The sequence below is a fragment of the Sturnus vulgaris genome, unplaced genomic scaffold, assembly GCF_052056855.1.
Source record: "Sturnus vulgaris isolate bStuVul1 unplaced genomic scaffold, bStuVul1.hap1 Scaffold_821, whole genome shotgun sequence".
NCBI lineage: Eukaryota > Metazoa > Chordata > Aves > Passeriformes > Sturnidae > Sturnus > Sturnus vulgaris.
Genome location: NW_028276712.1, coordinates 1 through 15,742, shown reverse-complemented (window position 1 = coordinate 15,742; position 15,742 = coordinate 1). Strand labels below are relative to the sequence as shown.

Genomic DNA, 15,742 nt, shown 5'->3' with positions numbered 1-15,742 from the left:
TTCCCACCCCAAAAATACTCCCCGGACCCCAAAAATTCCCCCTGGACCCCAAAATACCCCCAGGGACCCCAAAATTCCTCCCAGGGATCCCGAAAATACCCCAAGGAGCCCAAAAATACCCCCAGGGACCCCAAAATTCCCCCCAGGACCCCAAAATACCCCCAGGGACCCCGAAAATACCCCAGAGACCCCAAAAATACCCCAGGGACCCCAAAATTCCCCCCAGGGTCCCCAGAAACACCCCCGGGACCCCAAAAACATCTCAGGACCCCAAAAACACCCCTGGACCCCAAAACACCCCCCCAGGAGCCCAAAATCCCCGATCCCCCCAAAAGCCTCCAAACCCCCCTGAACCCCCAAACCCTTCTGCCCCAAAAACACCAAAAAACCCCAAAAAACCCCAAAATCTCCCTGAATCCAAATCCCCCAAACCCTTCTGCCCCAAAAAAACCCCCAAAATCCCCAAAAAAAACCCAAAAATCCCCCAGACCTTTCTGACCCCAAAAAAACCCCAAAAAAATCCCCAAAAAATCCCCCAAAAAACCCAAAAATCTCCCTGAACCCAAAATGCCCCAAATTCCCCTGGACTCCCCAAATCCCCCAGACCCTTCTGACCCCAAAAACCCCAAAAAATCCCCCTGGACTCGACCCCCCCAAATCTCCCTGAACCCCTGAAATCCCCCAGACCCTTCTGACCCCAAAAATCCCAAAAAATCCCAAAAAATCCCCAAAAAATCTCCCTGAAATCAACTCCCCCAAACTCTCCTGGACCCCCCAAACCTTTCTGACCCCAAAAAAATCCAAAAAATCCCAAAAATTCCCCTGAACCCAAAATGCCCCAAACCCCCCTGAACCCCAAATCCCCCAGACCCTTCTGACCCCAAAAAAACCCCAAAAATCCCCAAAAATCCCAAAAAAACCCCAAAAAATCCCCCTGGACTCAACTCCCCCAAACTCTCCTGGACGCCCCAAACTCTTCTGACCCCAAAAAACTCCCAAAAAATCCCAAAATTCCCCTGAACCCAAAGACCCCCAAACCCCCCTGAACCCCAAAAATCCCCCAAACTCTTCTGACCCCAAAAATCCCAAAAAATCCCAAAAAATCCCCCTGAACTCGACTCCCCCAAACCCTCCTGGACCCCCCAAACCTTTCTGACCCCAAAAAACCCAAAAAATCCCAAAAATCCCCCCTGAACCTAAAATCCCCCAAACCCTCCTGGACCCCTCAAATCCCTCCAAACCTTTCTGACCCCCCAAAAAAAACCCCAAAAATTCCCAAATTTCCCCCCCGACCCCGATCCCCCCCCAGGCCCTTCTGACCCCAAAAAACCCAAAAACTCCCCAAAAAACCCCAAAATCTCCCTGAACTCAACTCCCCCAAAGCCCCAGAACCCCAAAAATCCCCCAAACCTTTCTGACCCCAAAAACCCCCAAAAAATCCCCCTGAGCTCGACCCCCCGAAATCTCCCTGAACCCCTGAAATCCCCCAGACCCTTCTGACCCCAAAAAATCCAAAAAATCCCAAAAATTCCCCTGGACTCCCCAAACTCCCCAGGCCCTTCTGACCCCAAAAATCCCAAAAAATCCCAAAAAATCCCAAAAAATCGCCCTGAACTCAAAATCCCCCAAACCCTCCTGGACCCCCCAAACCTTTCTGACCCCAAAAAAAACCCAAAAAATCCCCAAAATCCCCAGACCCTTCTGACCCCAAAAATCCCAAAAAATCCCAAAAAATCCCCAAAAAATCCCAAAAAATCCCAAAAAATCCCCTTGAGCTCGACTCCCCCAAACCCTCCTGGACCCCCCAAACCTTCCTGACCCCCAAAAAATCCCAAAAATCCCCAAAAATCCCCCAGACCCTTCTGACCCAAAAAATCCCAAAAAATCCCAAAAAATCCCAAAAAATCCCAAAAAATCCCCTTGAGCTCGACTCCCCCAAACCCTCCTGGACCCCCCAAACCTTTCTGACCCCAAAAAATCCCCAAAATTCCCAAATTTTGCCCCCCCTGACCCACAAATCCCCCGCAGAGTCTCGCAGTGACAAAGCCAAGCGTCTGTTCCGTCACTACACCGTGGGATCCTACGACAGCTTCGACGCCCCCAGGTGAGACCCCAAAACCCCAAAAAACCAAAAAAACCCCAAAAATAACCCCGGGAATCCCCACAGCCAGGACGGGATCGCAGAACCCCAAAAACAGCCCCAAAAAACCCCAAAAAACCAAAAATACCCACAGGAATCTCCACAGCCAGGCTGGGAGCTCAGAACCCCAAAAACGACCCCAAAAAACCGAAAAAACAAAAAAAAATTCAAAAAATCCCCCCGGGAATTTCCACAATCCTGCTGGGATCTCAGAACCCCAAAAACGACCCCAAAAAACCCAAAAAACCAAAAAAAAACCCCAAAAATAACCCCGGGAATCCCCACAGCCAGGCCGGGAGCTGAGAACCCCAAAAACAGCCCCAAAAAACCAAAAAATACAAAAAAAAACCCCAAAAATAATCCTGGGAATCCCCACAGCCAGGACGGGATCTCAGAACCCCAAAAACAGCCCCAAAAAACCGAAAATACAAAAAAAAATTCAAAAAATCCCCCCGGGAATTTCCACAATCCAGCTGGGATCTCAGAACCCCAAAAACGACCCCAAAAAACCCAAAAAACCCAAAAATCCACCCGGGAATCCCCACAGCCAGGACGGGATCCCCAAAACCCCAAAACAGCCCCAAAAAACCCCAAAAATAAAAAAAAACCCAAAAATAACCCCGGGAATCCCCACAGCCAGGACGGGAGCTGAGAACCCCAAAAACAGCCCCAAAAAACCCCAAAAATACAAAAAAAAACCCAAAATAACCCTGGGAATCCCCACAGCCAGGACGGGATCCCCAAACCCCAAAACAGCCCCAAAAAACCCAAAAAAACCCCCAAAAATAACCACAGGAATCCCCACAGCCAGGCTGGGAGCTCAGAACCCCAAAAACAGCCCCAAAAAACCCCAAAAATACGAAAAAAAATTCAAAATAATCCTGGGAATCCCCACAGCCAGGCTGGGATCTCAGAACCCCAAAAACGACCCCAAAAAAACCCCAAAAAACCAAAAAAAAACCCAAAAATAACCCCGGGAATCCCCACAGCCAGGACGGGAGCTGAGAACCCCAAAAACAGCCCCAAAAAAAACCGAAAATACAAAAAAAATTCAAAAAATCCCCCCGGGAATTTCCACAATCCAGCTGGGAGCTCAGAACCCCCAAAAACGACCCCAAAAAACCCAAAAAACCAAAAAAAAAATCAAAAAATAACCCTGGGAATCCCCACAGCCAGGCTGGGATCCCAAAACCCCCCAAAACAGCCCCAAAAAACCGAAAAATACAAAAAAAACCCAAAAATAATCCTGGGAATCCCCACAGCCAGGCTGGGATCCCAAAACCCCAAAAACGACCCCAAAAAACCCCAAAAAACCCAAAAATTCACCCTGGAATCCCCAGAGCCAGGCCGGGAGCTGAGAACCCCAAAAACAGCCCCAAAAAACCCCAAAAATACAAAAAAAACCCAAAATAACCCTGGGAATCCCCAGAGCCAGGACGGGATCGCAGAACCCCAAAAACGACCCCAAAAAACCCCAAAAAAACCCCAAAAAACCCAAAATCCACCCTGGAATCCCCACAGCCAGGCTGGGATCCCAAAACCCCAAAAACAGCCCCAAAAAAACCCAAAAAATACAAAAAAAATTCAAAAAATCCCCCGGGAATTTCCACAATCCTGCTGGGATCTCAGAACCCCAAAAACGACCCCAAAAAACCCAAAAAAAACCCCAAAAAACCAAAAAAAAAACCCCCAAAAACCCAAAATCCACCCTGGAATCCCCACAGCCAGGCTGGGATCCCAAAACCCCAAAACAGCTCCAAAAAACCCCAAAAAACCAAAAAAAAACCCAAAAATAACCCCGGGAATCCCACAGCCAGGCTGGGATCCCAAAACCCAAAAACAGCCCCAAAAAAACCCCAAAAAACAAAAAAAAAATTCAAAAAATCCCCCCGGGAATTTCCACAATCCAGCTGGGATCTCAGAACCCCAAAAACGACCCCAAAAAACCCAAAAAAACCCCAAAAAACCAAAAAAAAACCAAAAAAAAAACCAAAAAAAAACCCCAAACACCCCCGGGAATCCTTTCAGTCATGCTGGGATCTCAGAATCCCAAAAACAGCCCCAAAAAAATCCCCAAAAAATCCCAAATTCCCCCAGGAATTCCTCCAGTCATGCCAGGATCCCAAAATCCCCAAAAAAAAAAAAACCGGAAAAAAACTCAAAAATTCCCAAAAAACCCCAAAACTTCATAGGAGTCACCAGAACCCTGCCAAGATCCCCCAAAAAACCCCAAAAAAATCCTAAAAACTGCCCAGGAATTCCCACAATCCTGCTGGGATCCCGAAATTCTCTTTTGGGATCCCCCAAAAAAAACCCAAAAAGTGAAAAAAAAAACCAAACAAAAAAGTTAAAAAAAAAAAAAGTCCCCAGGAATTCCCAGAATCCCCCAAGATCCCAAAAAATCCCCAAAAATCGGAATCCCCTCCAAACCTCCCCGAAATTCACCCAAAAATCCCCCAAAAAATCCCCCCAAAATCCGAAAAGTCCCCAAAAATCCCCCCAAAAAAATCAATTCAAAAATCCCCCGAAAATCCAAAAAAAAAAAAAAAAATCCCCCCCAAATCCCCCAAAATAATCCCAAAAAAATTCCCCCAAATCCCCAAAAAATCAACCCAAAATTCTCCAAAATCCAAAAAAAATCAACCCCAAATTCTCCAAATTCCTCCTAAAATCCCCCCAAAATCCCAAAATTCTTCCCAAAAATCCCAAAATTCTTCCCAAAAATCCCAAAATTCTTCCCAAAAATCCCCAAAATCCCCCGAAATTTACCCCAAAACTTCTTCAAATCCCTCCTAAAAGCCCCAAAATCCCCAAAAATCCCCCCAAAATCTCCCCAAAATTCCCCAAATTTTCCCCAAAATTCCCCAAATTCCCCCAAATTCCCCCAAAATCGCCCCCAAATCCCCTAAAATGCTCCTAAATCCCCCCAAAATCTCCCAAATTCCTCCTAAAATCCCCCAAATCCCCCCAAATTTCCCAAAATTCCCCCCAAAATTCCCCCAAATTCCCCCAAATTTCCCAAAATTTCCCCAAATCCCCCCAAATTCCCCCCAGATGTCCCCAATTTTCCCCAAATTTCCCCCAAATTTCCCCCAAATTTCCCCAAAATTCCCCGAATTTCCCCAAATCCCCCCAAAATTCCCCCAAATTTTCCCAAATCCCCCCAAAATTCCCCAAATTTCCCCCAATCCCCCCTCCCCCCGCCAGGTGGGGGAGGGGCAGTGGGCTGCGGGTGGGGGAGGGGCTCCCCTGGGTCCTGTCCCGGTTCTGCCCGTCCTGGTTTGGGACCCCTCCCCCCCCCAATGTCCCCTCCCCCCCCTTGGGGACACCCCTGGCCCCTCCCCCCCCCCCCAAAAATCGCGTTTGGGGGCCGGCGGCGGGCTGCGGGGCCGGGGGGGGGGGCACTTATGGGGCCGGAGGATCTGGGGTGAGTCCGGATTTGGGGTCTGGGGGGATTTGGGGCATTTTGGGGACGTTTTGGGGACATTTTGGGACATTTTGGGGCATTTTTGGGACATTTTTGGGGCATTTTTGGGTCATTTTGGGACATTTTTGGGTCATTTTGGGGACATTTCTGAGCTGATTTGGGGCAGTTTTGGGGTCCGGGGCACTTATGGGGCCGGAGAGTTTGGGGCGAGTCCGGATTTGGGGTCTGGGGGGGGATTTGGGGCATTTTGGGGCATTTTTTGGACATTTTTGTGCTGATTTGGGACATTTTGGGACATTTTGGGGCTTTTTTAGGACATTTTTGGGACATTTTTGGGCATTTTTTGGGACTTTTTGGGGCGGTCTGGGGGGATTTGGGGCACTTATGGGGCCGGAGGGTTTGGGGTGAGTCCGGATTTGGGGTCTGGGGGGATTTGAGACATTTTTGGGACATTTTTGGGATATTTTTGGGACATTTTGGGACATTTTGGGGCTTTTGGGGGCTTTTTTGGGACATTTTAGGGCATTTTTGGGTCATTTTGGGGCTGATTTTGGAGTTTTTGGGGGGCGGTTTTGGGGTCTGGGGCCCTTATGGGGCCGGAGGATTTGGGGCGAGTCCGGATTTGGGGTCTGGGGGGATTTGAGACATTTTTGGGTCATTTTTGGGTCATTTTGGGACATTTTGGGACATTTTTGGGACATTTTGGGATATTTTGGGGCATTTTTGGGACATTTTTGGGACATTTCTGAGCTGATTTGGGGCAGTTTTGGGGTCCGGGGCACTTATGGGGCCGGAGGGTTTGGGGTGAGTCCGGATTTGGGGTCTGGGGGGATTTGGGGCATTTTGGGGGACGTTTTGGGGACATTTGGGGACATTTTGGGGCATTTTTGGGGCATTTTTTGGGACATTTTTGGGGCATTTTTGGGACATTTCTGAGCTGATTTGGGGCAGTTTTGGGGTCTGGGGCCCTTATGGGGCCAGAGGGTTTGGGATCGGGGGGCGTTTGGGTCATTTTTGGGACATTTGGGGACATTTTTGGGACATTTTTGTGCTGATTTGGGACATTTTTAGGGCATTTTGGGACATTTTGGGCATTTTTGGGACATTTTTGGGGCAGTTTTGGGGTCCGGGGCACTTATGGGGCCGGAGGGTTTGGGGTGAGTCCGGATTTGGGGTCTGGGGGGGATTTGGGACATTTTTGGGTCATTTGGGGACATTTTGGGGCATTTTTAGGGCATTTTGGGGCTTTTGGGGGGCTTTTTTGGGACATTTTGGGCATTTTTTGGGACATTTTTGGGGCAGTTTTGGGGTCCGGGGCCCTTATGGGGCCGGAGGGTTTGGGGTGAGTCCGGATTTGGGGTCTGGGGTGGATTTGGGGCTGATTTGGGACATTTTGGGACAGTTTTGGGGCATTTGGGGGCATTTTTGGGGCGGGTTTGGGGCAGTTTTGGGGCAGTTTTGGGGTCAGGGGCACTTATGGGGTCGGGGTTTGATTTGGGGCATTTTTGGGGCAGTTTTGGGATTTTTTGGGACATTTTGGGGGCGGATTTGGGGCTGGGGGTGTCACATCCATCCCCTCCCCCCCCCGTCCCCTCTGTCTGCTGGAGCTGGACTGGGAGGGACTGGGATTAAACTGGGATTGACTGGGATTAAACTGGGACTGACTGGGATTAAACTGGGACTGACTGGGACTGACTGGAGTCGGACTGGGAGTTAGACTGGAGTTGTACTGGGAGCTGGAATTGAGCTGTACTGGTGCCATACTGGGAGCTGTACTGGTTCTGTACTGGGAGCTGTACTGGTTCTGTACTGGTTCTGTACTGGGAGCTGTGGCAGAGCTGTCCCGGGTACTGGTTCTGTACTGGTGCCGTACTGGGAGCTGTACTGGAGTTGTACTGGTGCCATACTGGGAGTTGTGGTGCTGTACTGGTTCTGTACTGGTGCCGTACTGGGAGCTGTATTGGAGCCATACTGGTACCATACTGGTTCTATACTGGGAGTTGTACTGGTGCCATACTGGTGCTGTACTGGTGCTGTACTGGAGTTGTACTGGAGCTGTACTGGTTCTGTACTGGTTCTATAGTGGTTCTATACTGGTTCTATACTGGGAGCTGTGGCAGAGCTGTCCCAGGTACTGGTTCTGTACTGGTGCCATACTGGGAGCTGCACTGGAGCTGTACTGGTCTGTACTAGTTCTGTACTGGTGTTGTACTGGTTCTGTACTGGTGCCATACTGGTGTTGTACTGGTGTTGTACTGGTTCTGTACTGGTGCCATACTGGGAGTTGTAGTGGTGCCATAATGGAGCTGTACTGGTTCTGTACTGGAGTTGTACTGGTGCTGTACTGGGAGCTGTCCCGGGTACTGGAGTTGTACTGGGAGCTGTATGGGAGTTGTACTGGTTCTATACTGGTCTATACTGGTTCTGTACTGGTTCTGTACTGGTTCTGTACTGGTTCTGTACTGGTTCTGTACTGGGAGCTGGAATTGCCCTTGGTCCTTGTGCTCGTCGTGTCCCAGTTTATCCCAGTTTATCCCAGTTCATCCCAGTTCATCCCAGTCCCCCCCCAGTCCATCCCAGTCCATCCCAGTCCATCCCAGTTCATCCCAATCCCATCCCAGCCCCTCCCAGTCCATCCCAGTCCATCCCAATCCCATCCCAGTCCGTCCCAGTCCATCCCAGTCCATCCCAATCCCATCCCAGCCCCTCCCAGTCCATCCCAGTCCATCCCAGTTCATCCCAATCCCATCCCAGTCTGTCCCAGTCCATCCCAGTTTATCCCAGTCCCCCCCCAGTCCATCCCAGTCCATCCCAGTCCATCCCAGTTTATCCCAGTTCATCCCAATCCCATCCCAGTCCCTTCCAGTCCATCCCAGTTTATCCCAGTTCATCCCAATCCCATCCCAGTCTGTCCCAGTCCCCCCCCAGTCCATCCCAGTTTATCCCAGTCCCTCCCAATCCCATCCCAGTCTGTCCCAGTCCCTCCCAGTTCATCCCAGTTCATCCCAATCCCATCCCAGTCTCTCCCAGTCCCGTACTGGTCTCACTCCAGTTCTCACTCCCGGCCCCGCCGGCTCCTTGTGCCGCCCCCACCCCCTCCCCCCACTTCCCGCGCCCCCTCCCCAAATTCCAAACTCCCCCTCCCCCATTTCCCAACCTCCCCCTCCCCAAATTCCAAACTCCCCCTCCCCCATTTCCCAAACTCCCCCTCCCCCATTTCCCAAACTCCCCCTCCTCAAATTCCAAATTCCCCTTCCTCAATTTCCCCTCTCTGTCCCCTCGCCCCCTCCCCATTTCTGTCCCCGCGCTGTCCCCTCGCCCCCTCCCCATTTCTGTCCCCATTTCTGTCCCCTCGCCCCCTCCCCATTTCTGTCCCCGCTCTGTCCCCTCTCTGTCCCCTCGCCCCCTCCCCATTTCTGTCCCCTCGCCCCCTCCCCATTTCTGTCCCCGCGCTGTCCCCGCTCTGTCCCCTCGCCCCCTCCCCATTTCTGTCCCCTCGCCCCCTCCCCATTTCTGTCCCCGCGCTGTCCCCGCTCTGTCCCTGCCCGGCCGCCGTCGCGGCCGCCGCCCGCCGGGTCCTAGAGCCGGTGCCGGTGCCGGTTCCGCCCGCCCGGCCCGGCCGCAGCTCCGGGCCCGAATCGGGGCCCGAATCGGGACCCTCCCCCTCCCGGGCCGCCCCCTCCCCCTGCCCCGGCCCCGGTCCCGGGGGGCGATGCGGCCGCGCCCCCTCCCCAGCGGCCCCCGCCATGTCCCGCCGGGCCCCCTCCCCCCGCGCCGCGGCCCCCCCCGCGCCCCCCGCTCTCGTCCAGCTGGCCCCTGCTGGGACCCCCCCGCCGCAGCGTCTGGTACATCTACAGGTACGGGGAGACCCCCGCCACCACCCCCACCACCCCGGGACCACCCCCCCGCGACAACCCCGGGACCACCCTAGGACCCCCCGCGACCACCCCCCCGCGACCACCGCCACCACCCCGGGACCCCCCGCGAACACCGCGACCACCCCCACCACTGCGACCACCCCCCCGCGACCACCCCGGGACCCCCCGCCACCACCGCCACCACCCCCACCACCGCGACCACCCCCCGCGACAACCCCGGGACCACCCCGGGACCGGCACCGGGACCACCCCCCCGCGACCACCCCGGGACCGGCACCGGGACCACCCCCCCGCGACCACCCCGGGACCGGCACCGGGACCCCCCCGCGACCACCCCGGGATCACCCCGGGACCCCCCCCCCCCGATCCATCCCCCCCGTCCTCATCCTGCTGTCCCAGTGACATCCCCCCCCACCGCGACCCCCGCCACCACCCTGGGACCCCCCCCGCGACCACCCCGGGACCACCCCGGGACCCCTGAGACCCTCGGGACCACCCCGGGACCCCCCGGGACCACCCCGCGACCACCCCGGGATCACCCCGGGACCCCCCGGGACCACCCCGGGACCCCCCGGGACCACCCCGCGACCACCCCGGGACCACCCCGGGACCACCCCGGGACCACCCCCCCGATCCATCCCCCCCGTCCTCATCCTCTTGTCCCAGTGACATCCCCCCCCACCGCGACCCCCGCCACCACCGGGACCCCCCCGCGACCACCCCGGGACCACCCCGGGATCCCCCTGGGACCCACCGGGACCACCCCCCGGTCCATCCCCCCCGTCCCCATCCCTGTCCCCATCAGGGTCCCAGTGACATCGCCCCCCCCCCCCCCCCCATGTCCCTGAGACCCCCCCGGGACCCCTGAGACCCCCGGGACCACCGGGACCGGGACCACCCCCCCGATCCATCCCCCCCTGTCCCCATCAGGGTCCCCCTGCGCGACAATCTCGGTGTCACCCCCCCCCCCCCCCCCGTGTCATTCCGGACCCCCCCGGGACCCCCCGGGACCACCGGGACCCCTCCCCACCCCCCCATCCGTGTCCCCATCAGGGTCCCCTCAATCCCGGTGTCACCCCCCGCCCCCCCCGTGTCCCTCCGTGTGTCCCCCCTGTCCCCCCCCCCAAATGTCCCCCCTAGAACCCCCCAGTGTCACCCAATGTCCCCTCCTGCCCCCCCCAGTGTCACCCAGTGTCCCCCAATGTCCCCTCGTGTCCCCCCCAATGTCCCCTCGTGTCCCCCTGGGACCCCCCAGTGTCCCCTCCCCCAGCCAGGACCCTCAGTGTCCACCCTCAGTGTCCCCCAATGTCCCCTCCTGCCCCCCCCCAATGTCCCCTCATGTCACCCCCAGGACCCCTCAATGTCCCCAAGTGTCCCCCTCCAGGACCCCCCCCCCATGTCACCCGATGTCCCCCCATTGTCACCCCCCGTGTCCCCCCCAGGACCCCCCAGTGTCCCTTTAATGTCCCCCCAATGTCCCCCCCGTCCCTCTCATGTCCCCCCAATGTCCCCTCGTGTCCCCCCCAGTGTCCCTTTAATGTCCCCCCTGTCCCCTCCATGTCACCCGATGTCCCCTCCTGTCCCCCCTGGGACCCCCCCAATGTCCCCCCCAGGACCCCCCAGTGTCCCCTCCTGCCCCCCCCCGGTGTCCCCTGGTGTCCCCTCCCCCCGTCCCCGGTGTCATTGTTTGTCCCCCCCGGGGTGGCACGGGGGACACAGGACGTGGGGGGTGGGGGAGGGGACACGACTGGGGACACGGAGGTGACAATGGGGGTGACAATGGGGGGGTGACAATGGGGGGGACAATGGGGGGTGACAATGGGGGTGACAATGGGGGTGACAATGGGGGTGACAATGGGGGTGACAATGGGGGGTGACAATGGGGGGGACAATGGGGGGGACATGGGGGTGACAATGGGGGTGACAATGGGGGTGACAATGGGGGGGACATGGGGGTGACAATGGGGGGGACAATGGGGGGTGACATGGGGGTGACAATGGGGGGGACAATGGGGGGGACAATGGGGGGGACAATGGGGGTGACAATGGGGGGGACATGGGGGTGACAATGGGGGGTGACAATGGGGGGGACAATGGGGGGTGACAATGGGGGGGACATGGGGGGGGACACGGAGGTGACAATGGGGGTGACAATGGGGGGGGACAATGGGGGTGACAATGGGGGGGGACAATGGGGGGGGACAATGGGGGGTGACAATGGGGGGGACAATGGGGGTGACAATGGGGGGGACAATGGGGGGGACAATGGGGGGGGACATGGGGGTGACAATGGGGGGGGGACATGGGGGGGGACAATGGGGGGGACAATGGGGGGGACAATGGGGGTGACAATGGGGGGTGACAATGGGGGGTGACAATGGGGGTGACAATGGGGGGGACACGGAGGTGACACGGGAGGGGACATGGGGGTGACAATGGGGGGGACAATGGGGGTGACAATGGGGGGGGACAATGGGGGGGGACATGGGGGTGACAATGGGGGGTGACAATGGGGGGTGACAATGGGGGGGGACATGGGGGTGACAATGGGGGGGACAATGGGGGGGGACAACGGGGGGGACAATGGGGGGTGACAATGGGGGGTGACAATGGGGGTGACAATGGGGGGGGACAATGGGGGTGACAATGGGGGGTGACAATGGGGGTGACAATGGGGGTGACAATGGGGGGGACAATGGGGGTGACAATGGGGGGGGACATGGGGGGTGACAATGGGGGGTGACAATGGGGGGGACACGGAGGTGACAATGGGGGTGACAATGGGGGGGGACAATGGGGGTGACAATGGGGGTGACAATGGGGGGACAATGGGGGGGACAATGGGGGTGACAATGGGGGGTGACAATGGGGGTGACAATGGGGGGGACACGGAGGTGACAATGGGGGGGGGACATGGGGGTGACAATGGGGTGACAATGGGGGGACAATGGGGGGGGACAATGGGGGTGACAATGGGGGTGACAATGGGGGGGGGACAATGGGGGGGGGACAATGGGGGGGACATGGGGGTGACAATGGGGGGGGACAATGGGGGGGCGACAATGGGGGGGACATGGAGGTGACAATGGGGACACCCCTGGGGACACGGAGGTGACAATGGGGGGGACACGGAGGTGACAATGGGGGGTGACAATGGGGGGGACAATGGGGGTGACAATGGGGGGGGACAATGGGGGGGACAATGGGGGTGACAATGGGGGGGACAATGGGGGGGACATGGGGACACCTGTGGTGACCTGGGGACACCCCTGGGGTGCTTTGGGGACACCGGGGGGGACACGGGGGTGTCACACGTGTGCGGGGGGAGGGGCTGGCAGGGGACACGGGGGTCACGTGGCCACACGCGGGGCCATGGGTGTCCCCCTCCCCCTTGTCCCCGTGTGTCACCTGTGTGAGCGTCCCCGTGTCCCCGATGTCCCCGATGTCCCCAAAATCCCAAATGTCCCCAAAATCCCAAATGTCCCCAATGTCCCCAATGTTGTCCCCATTGTCCCCACTGTCCCCATAGTCCCCATTGCTGTCCCCATTATTGTCCCCAATGTCCCCATCGTCCCCCATTGTCCCCATTGTCCCCATTATTGTCCCCGCTGTCCCCATCGCTGTCCCATTGATGTCCCCACTGTCCCCATTGTCCCCATTATTGTCCCCATTGTCCCCATCGCTGTCCCCAATGTCCCCACTGTCCCCAATGTCCCCAAAATCCCAAATGTCCCACTGTCCCCACTGTCCCCATTGTCCCTATCGCTGTCCCCAATGTTGTCCCCATTGTCCCCAATGTCCCCAATGTCCCCACTGTCCCCAATGTTGTCCCCGCTGTCCCCCATGGCTGTCCCCACTGTCCCCACTGTCCCCACTGTTGTCCCCGCTGTCCCCATGGCTGTCCCCATTGTCCCCAATGTTGTCCCCATTGTCCCCAATGTTGTCCCCGCTGTCCCCAGCGATTACATCATCAAGGAGAAGACGGTGCTGCTGCAGAAGAAGGACAGCGAGGGCTTCGGCTTCGTGCTGAGGGGAGCCAAAGGTGACACACCTGGGACACACCTGGGGACACACCTGGGACACACCTGGGACACACCTGGGGACACCTGGGACACCTGGGGACACCTGGGGACACCTGGGACACACCTGGGACACCTGGGACACACCTGGGACACACCTGGGGATACCTGGGCACAGGTGGGGGAGGGGCTGGGGGGGGTCCCTGGGTGGCCCCAGGGGGGGTTGGGGGAATTTTGGGATTTTGGGGTTTTTCGGTTGGGATTTTTTGGGGAATTTTGTGGAATTTTTGGGATTTTCGAGGCACAAAATTTTTTCTTATTTTGGGATTTTTTGGGGGGGAGGATTTTGGGGAATTTTGGGTCCATTTGGAACCAAATTTTGGGGGGGATTTGAGGGTTTTGGGATTTTTTGGGGGATTTTTACAGGATATTTTAAATTTTGGGATTTTTGGGAGATTTTGGGGGTTTTTGGGATCTTTTTGAATGGAGCGGATTTGGTTTTTTTTAATGGAATTTTGGGGATTTTTGGCGGCTTTTTGAATTTTGTTTTTAATTTTGGGATTTTTTTTTTATTTTGGGATTTTATTTTTTAATTTCGGGGATTTTTTGGGGGTGATTTGGGTGTTTTTGGGGCGCTCACCCCCCTCATTTTTGTGCCTTTGCTTCCCTTTTAATTGAGATTTTTGGGGCGAATTTGGGGATTTTACTTTTATTTTAATTTTATTTTACTTTAATTTCAATTTAATTTTACTTGAATTTGAATTTTATTCAATTTCGGGGATTTTTGGGGTTTTTTTTTTTTTTATTTTTGGGGCGCTCACCCCCCTCATTTTTGCGGTTTTGTTTCCCTTTTAAATTGGATTTTTGGGGCGGATTTGGGGATTTTACTTTTATTTTACTTTTATTTTACTTTTATTTTACTTTTATTTTAATTTTATTCAATTTCGGGGATTTTTGGGGTTTTTTTTGTTTATTTTTGGGGCGCTCACCCCCCTCATTTTTGCAGTTTCGGTTCCCTTTTAAATTGGGATTTTTGGGGCGAATTTTGGGATTTTACTTTTATTTTACTTTTATTTTACTTTAATTTCAATTTAATTTTACTTGAATTTTAATTTTATTCAATTTCGGGGATTTTGGGGGGTTTTTTTTGTTTATTTTTGGGGCGCTCACCTCCCTCATTTTTGCGGTTTTGTTTCCCATTTAATTGGGATTTTTGGGGCGGATTTGGGGATTTTACTTTTATTTTAATTTAATTTTAATTCTATTTTAATTTTTTTAAATTCTATTTAATTTCGGGGATTTTTTGGGGGTGTTTTGGGGTTTTTTTTTGTGTTTTTGGGGCGCTCACCCCCCTCATTTTTGCAGTTTCGGTTCCCTTTTAATTGGGATTTTTGGGGCGGATTTTTTTTATTTTTCCGGGATTTTTGGATTTTAATTTAATTTTAATTTTATTTTAATTTCGGGGATTTTTTGGGGTGATTTCGGTGTTTTTGGGGCGCTCACCCCCCTCATTTTTGCGGTTTCGGTTCCCTTTTAAATTGGGATTTTTGGGCCGGGTTTTGGGATTTTTGGGGGGATTTTTTGATTTTAATTTAATTTTAATTTTATTTTAGTTCTATTTTAATTTTATTTTAATTTGGGGGTTTTTTTGGGGGTGATTTCGGTGTTTTTTGGGGCTCTCACCCCCCTCATTTTTGCGGTTTTGTTTCCCATTTAATTGGGATTTTTGGGGCGGATTTGGGGATTTTACTTTTATTTTACTTTTATTTTAATTTCATTTTAATTTCATTTTAATTTCATTTTAATTTCATTTTAATTTTATTCAATTTCGGGGATTTTTGGGGTTTTTTTTGTTTATTTTTGGGGCGCTCACCCCCCTCATTTTTGCAGTTTCGGTTCCCTTTTAAATTGGGATTTTTGGGGCGGATTTTGTGATTTTTACGGGACTTTTTTGGGGATTTTTGGATTTAAATTTTATTTTAATTTTATTTTAATTTCGGGGATTTTTGGGGTTTTTTTTGTTTATTTTTGGGGCGCTCACCCCCCTCATTTTTGTGCCTTTGCTTCCCATTTAATTGGGATTTTTGGGGCGGATTTGGGGATTTTACTTTTATTTCAATTTTATTTCAATTTCATTTTACTTTAATTTTAATTTTATTCAATTTCGGGGATTTTGGGGTTTTTTTTGTTTATTTTTGGGGCGCTGACGCCCCTCCCCCCACAGCGCAGCCCCCCCTCCGAGGCAGTCACCCCCTCACCCCCGCCTTCCCCGCCCTGC

The 15,742-nt window shown here is 54.0% G+C and overlaps 1 protein-coding gene across 1 annotated transcript in view; it reads left to right on the top strand.

Annotated features, from left to right (window-relative positions):
• LOC148217477 (SH3 and multiple ankyrin repeat domains protein 1-like) overlaps positions 1-13,513 on the top strand; it is a gene marked incomplete at its 3' end in the record, with an annotated part of 40,763 nt that extends 27,250 nt beyond the window's left edge. Inside the window, 2 exon segments of the mRNA XM_088158596.1 lie at positions 2,029-2,104; positions 13,405-13,513. Coding sequence (XP_088014722.1) covers positions 2,029-2,104; positions 13,405-13,513 — 185 coding nt within the window.
• Between the last annotated feature and the right edge of the window lie 2,229 nt (positions 13,514-15,742).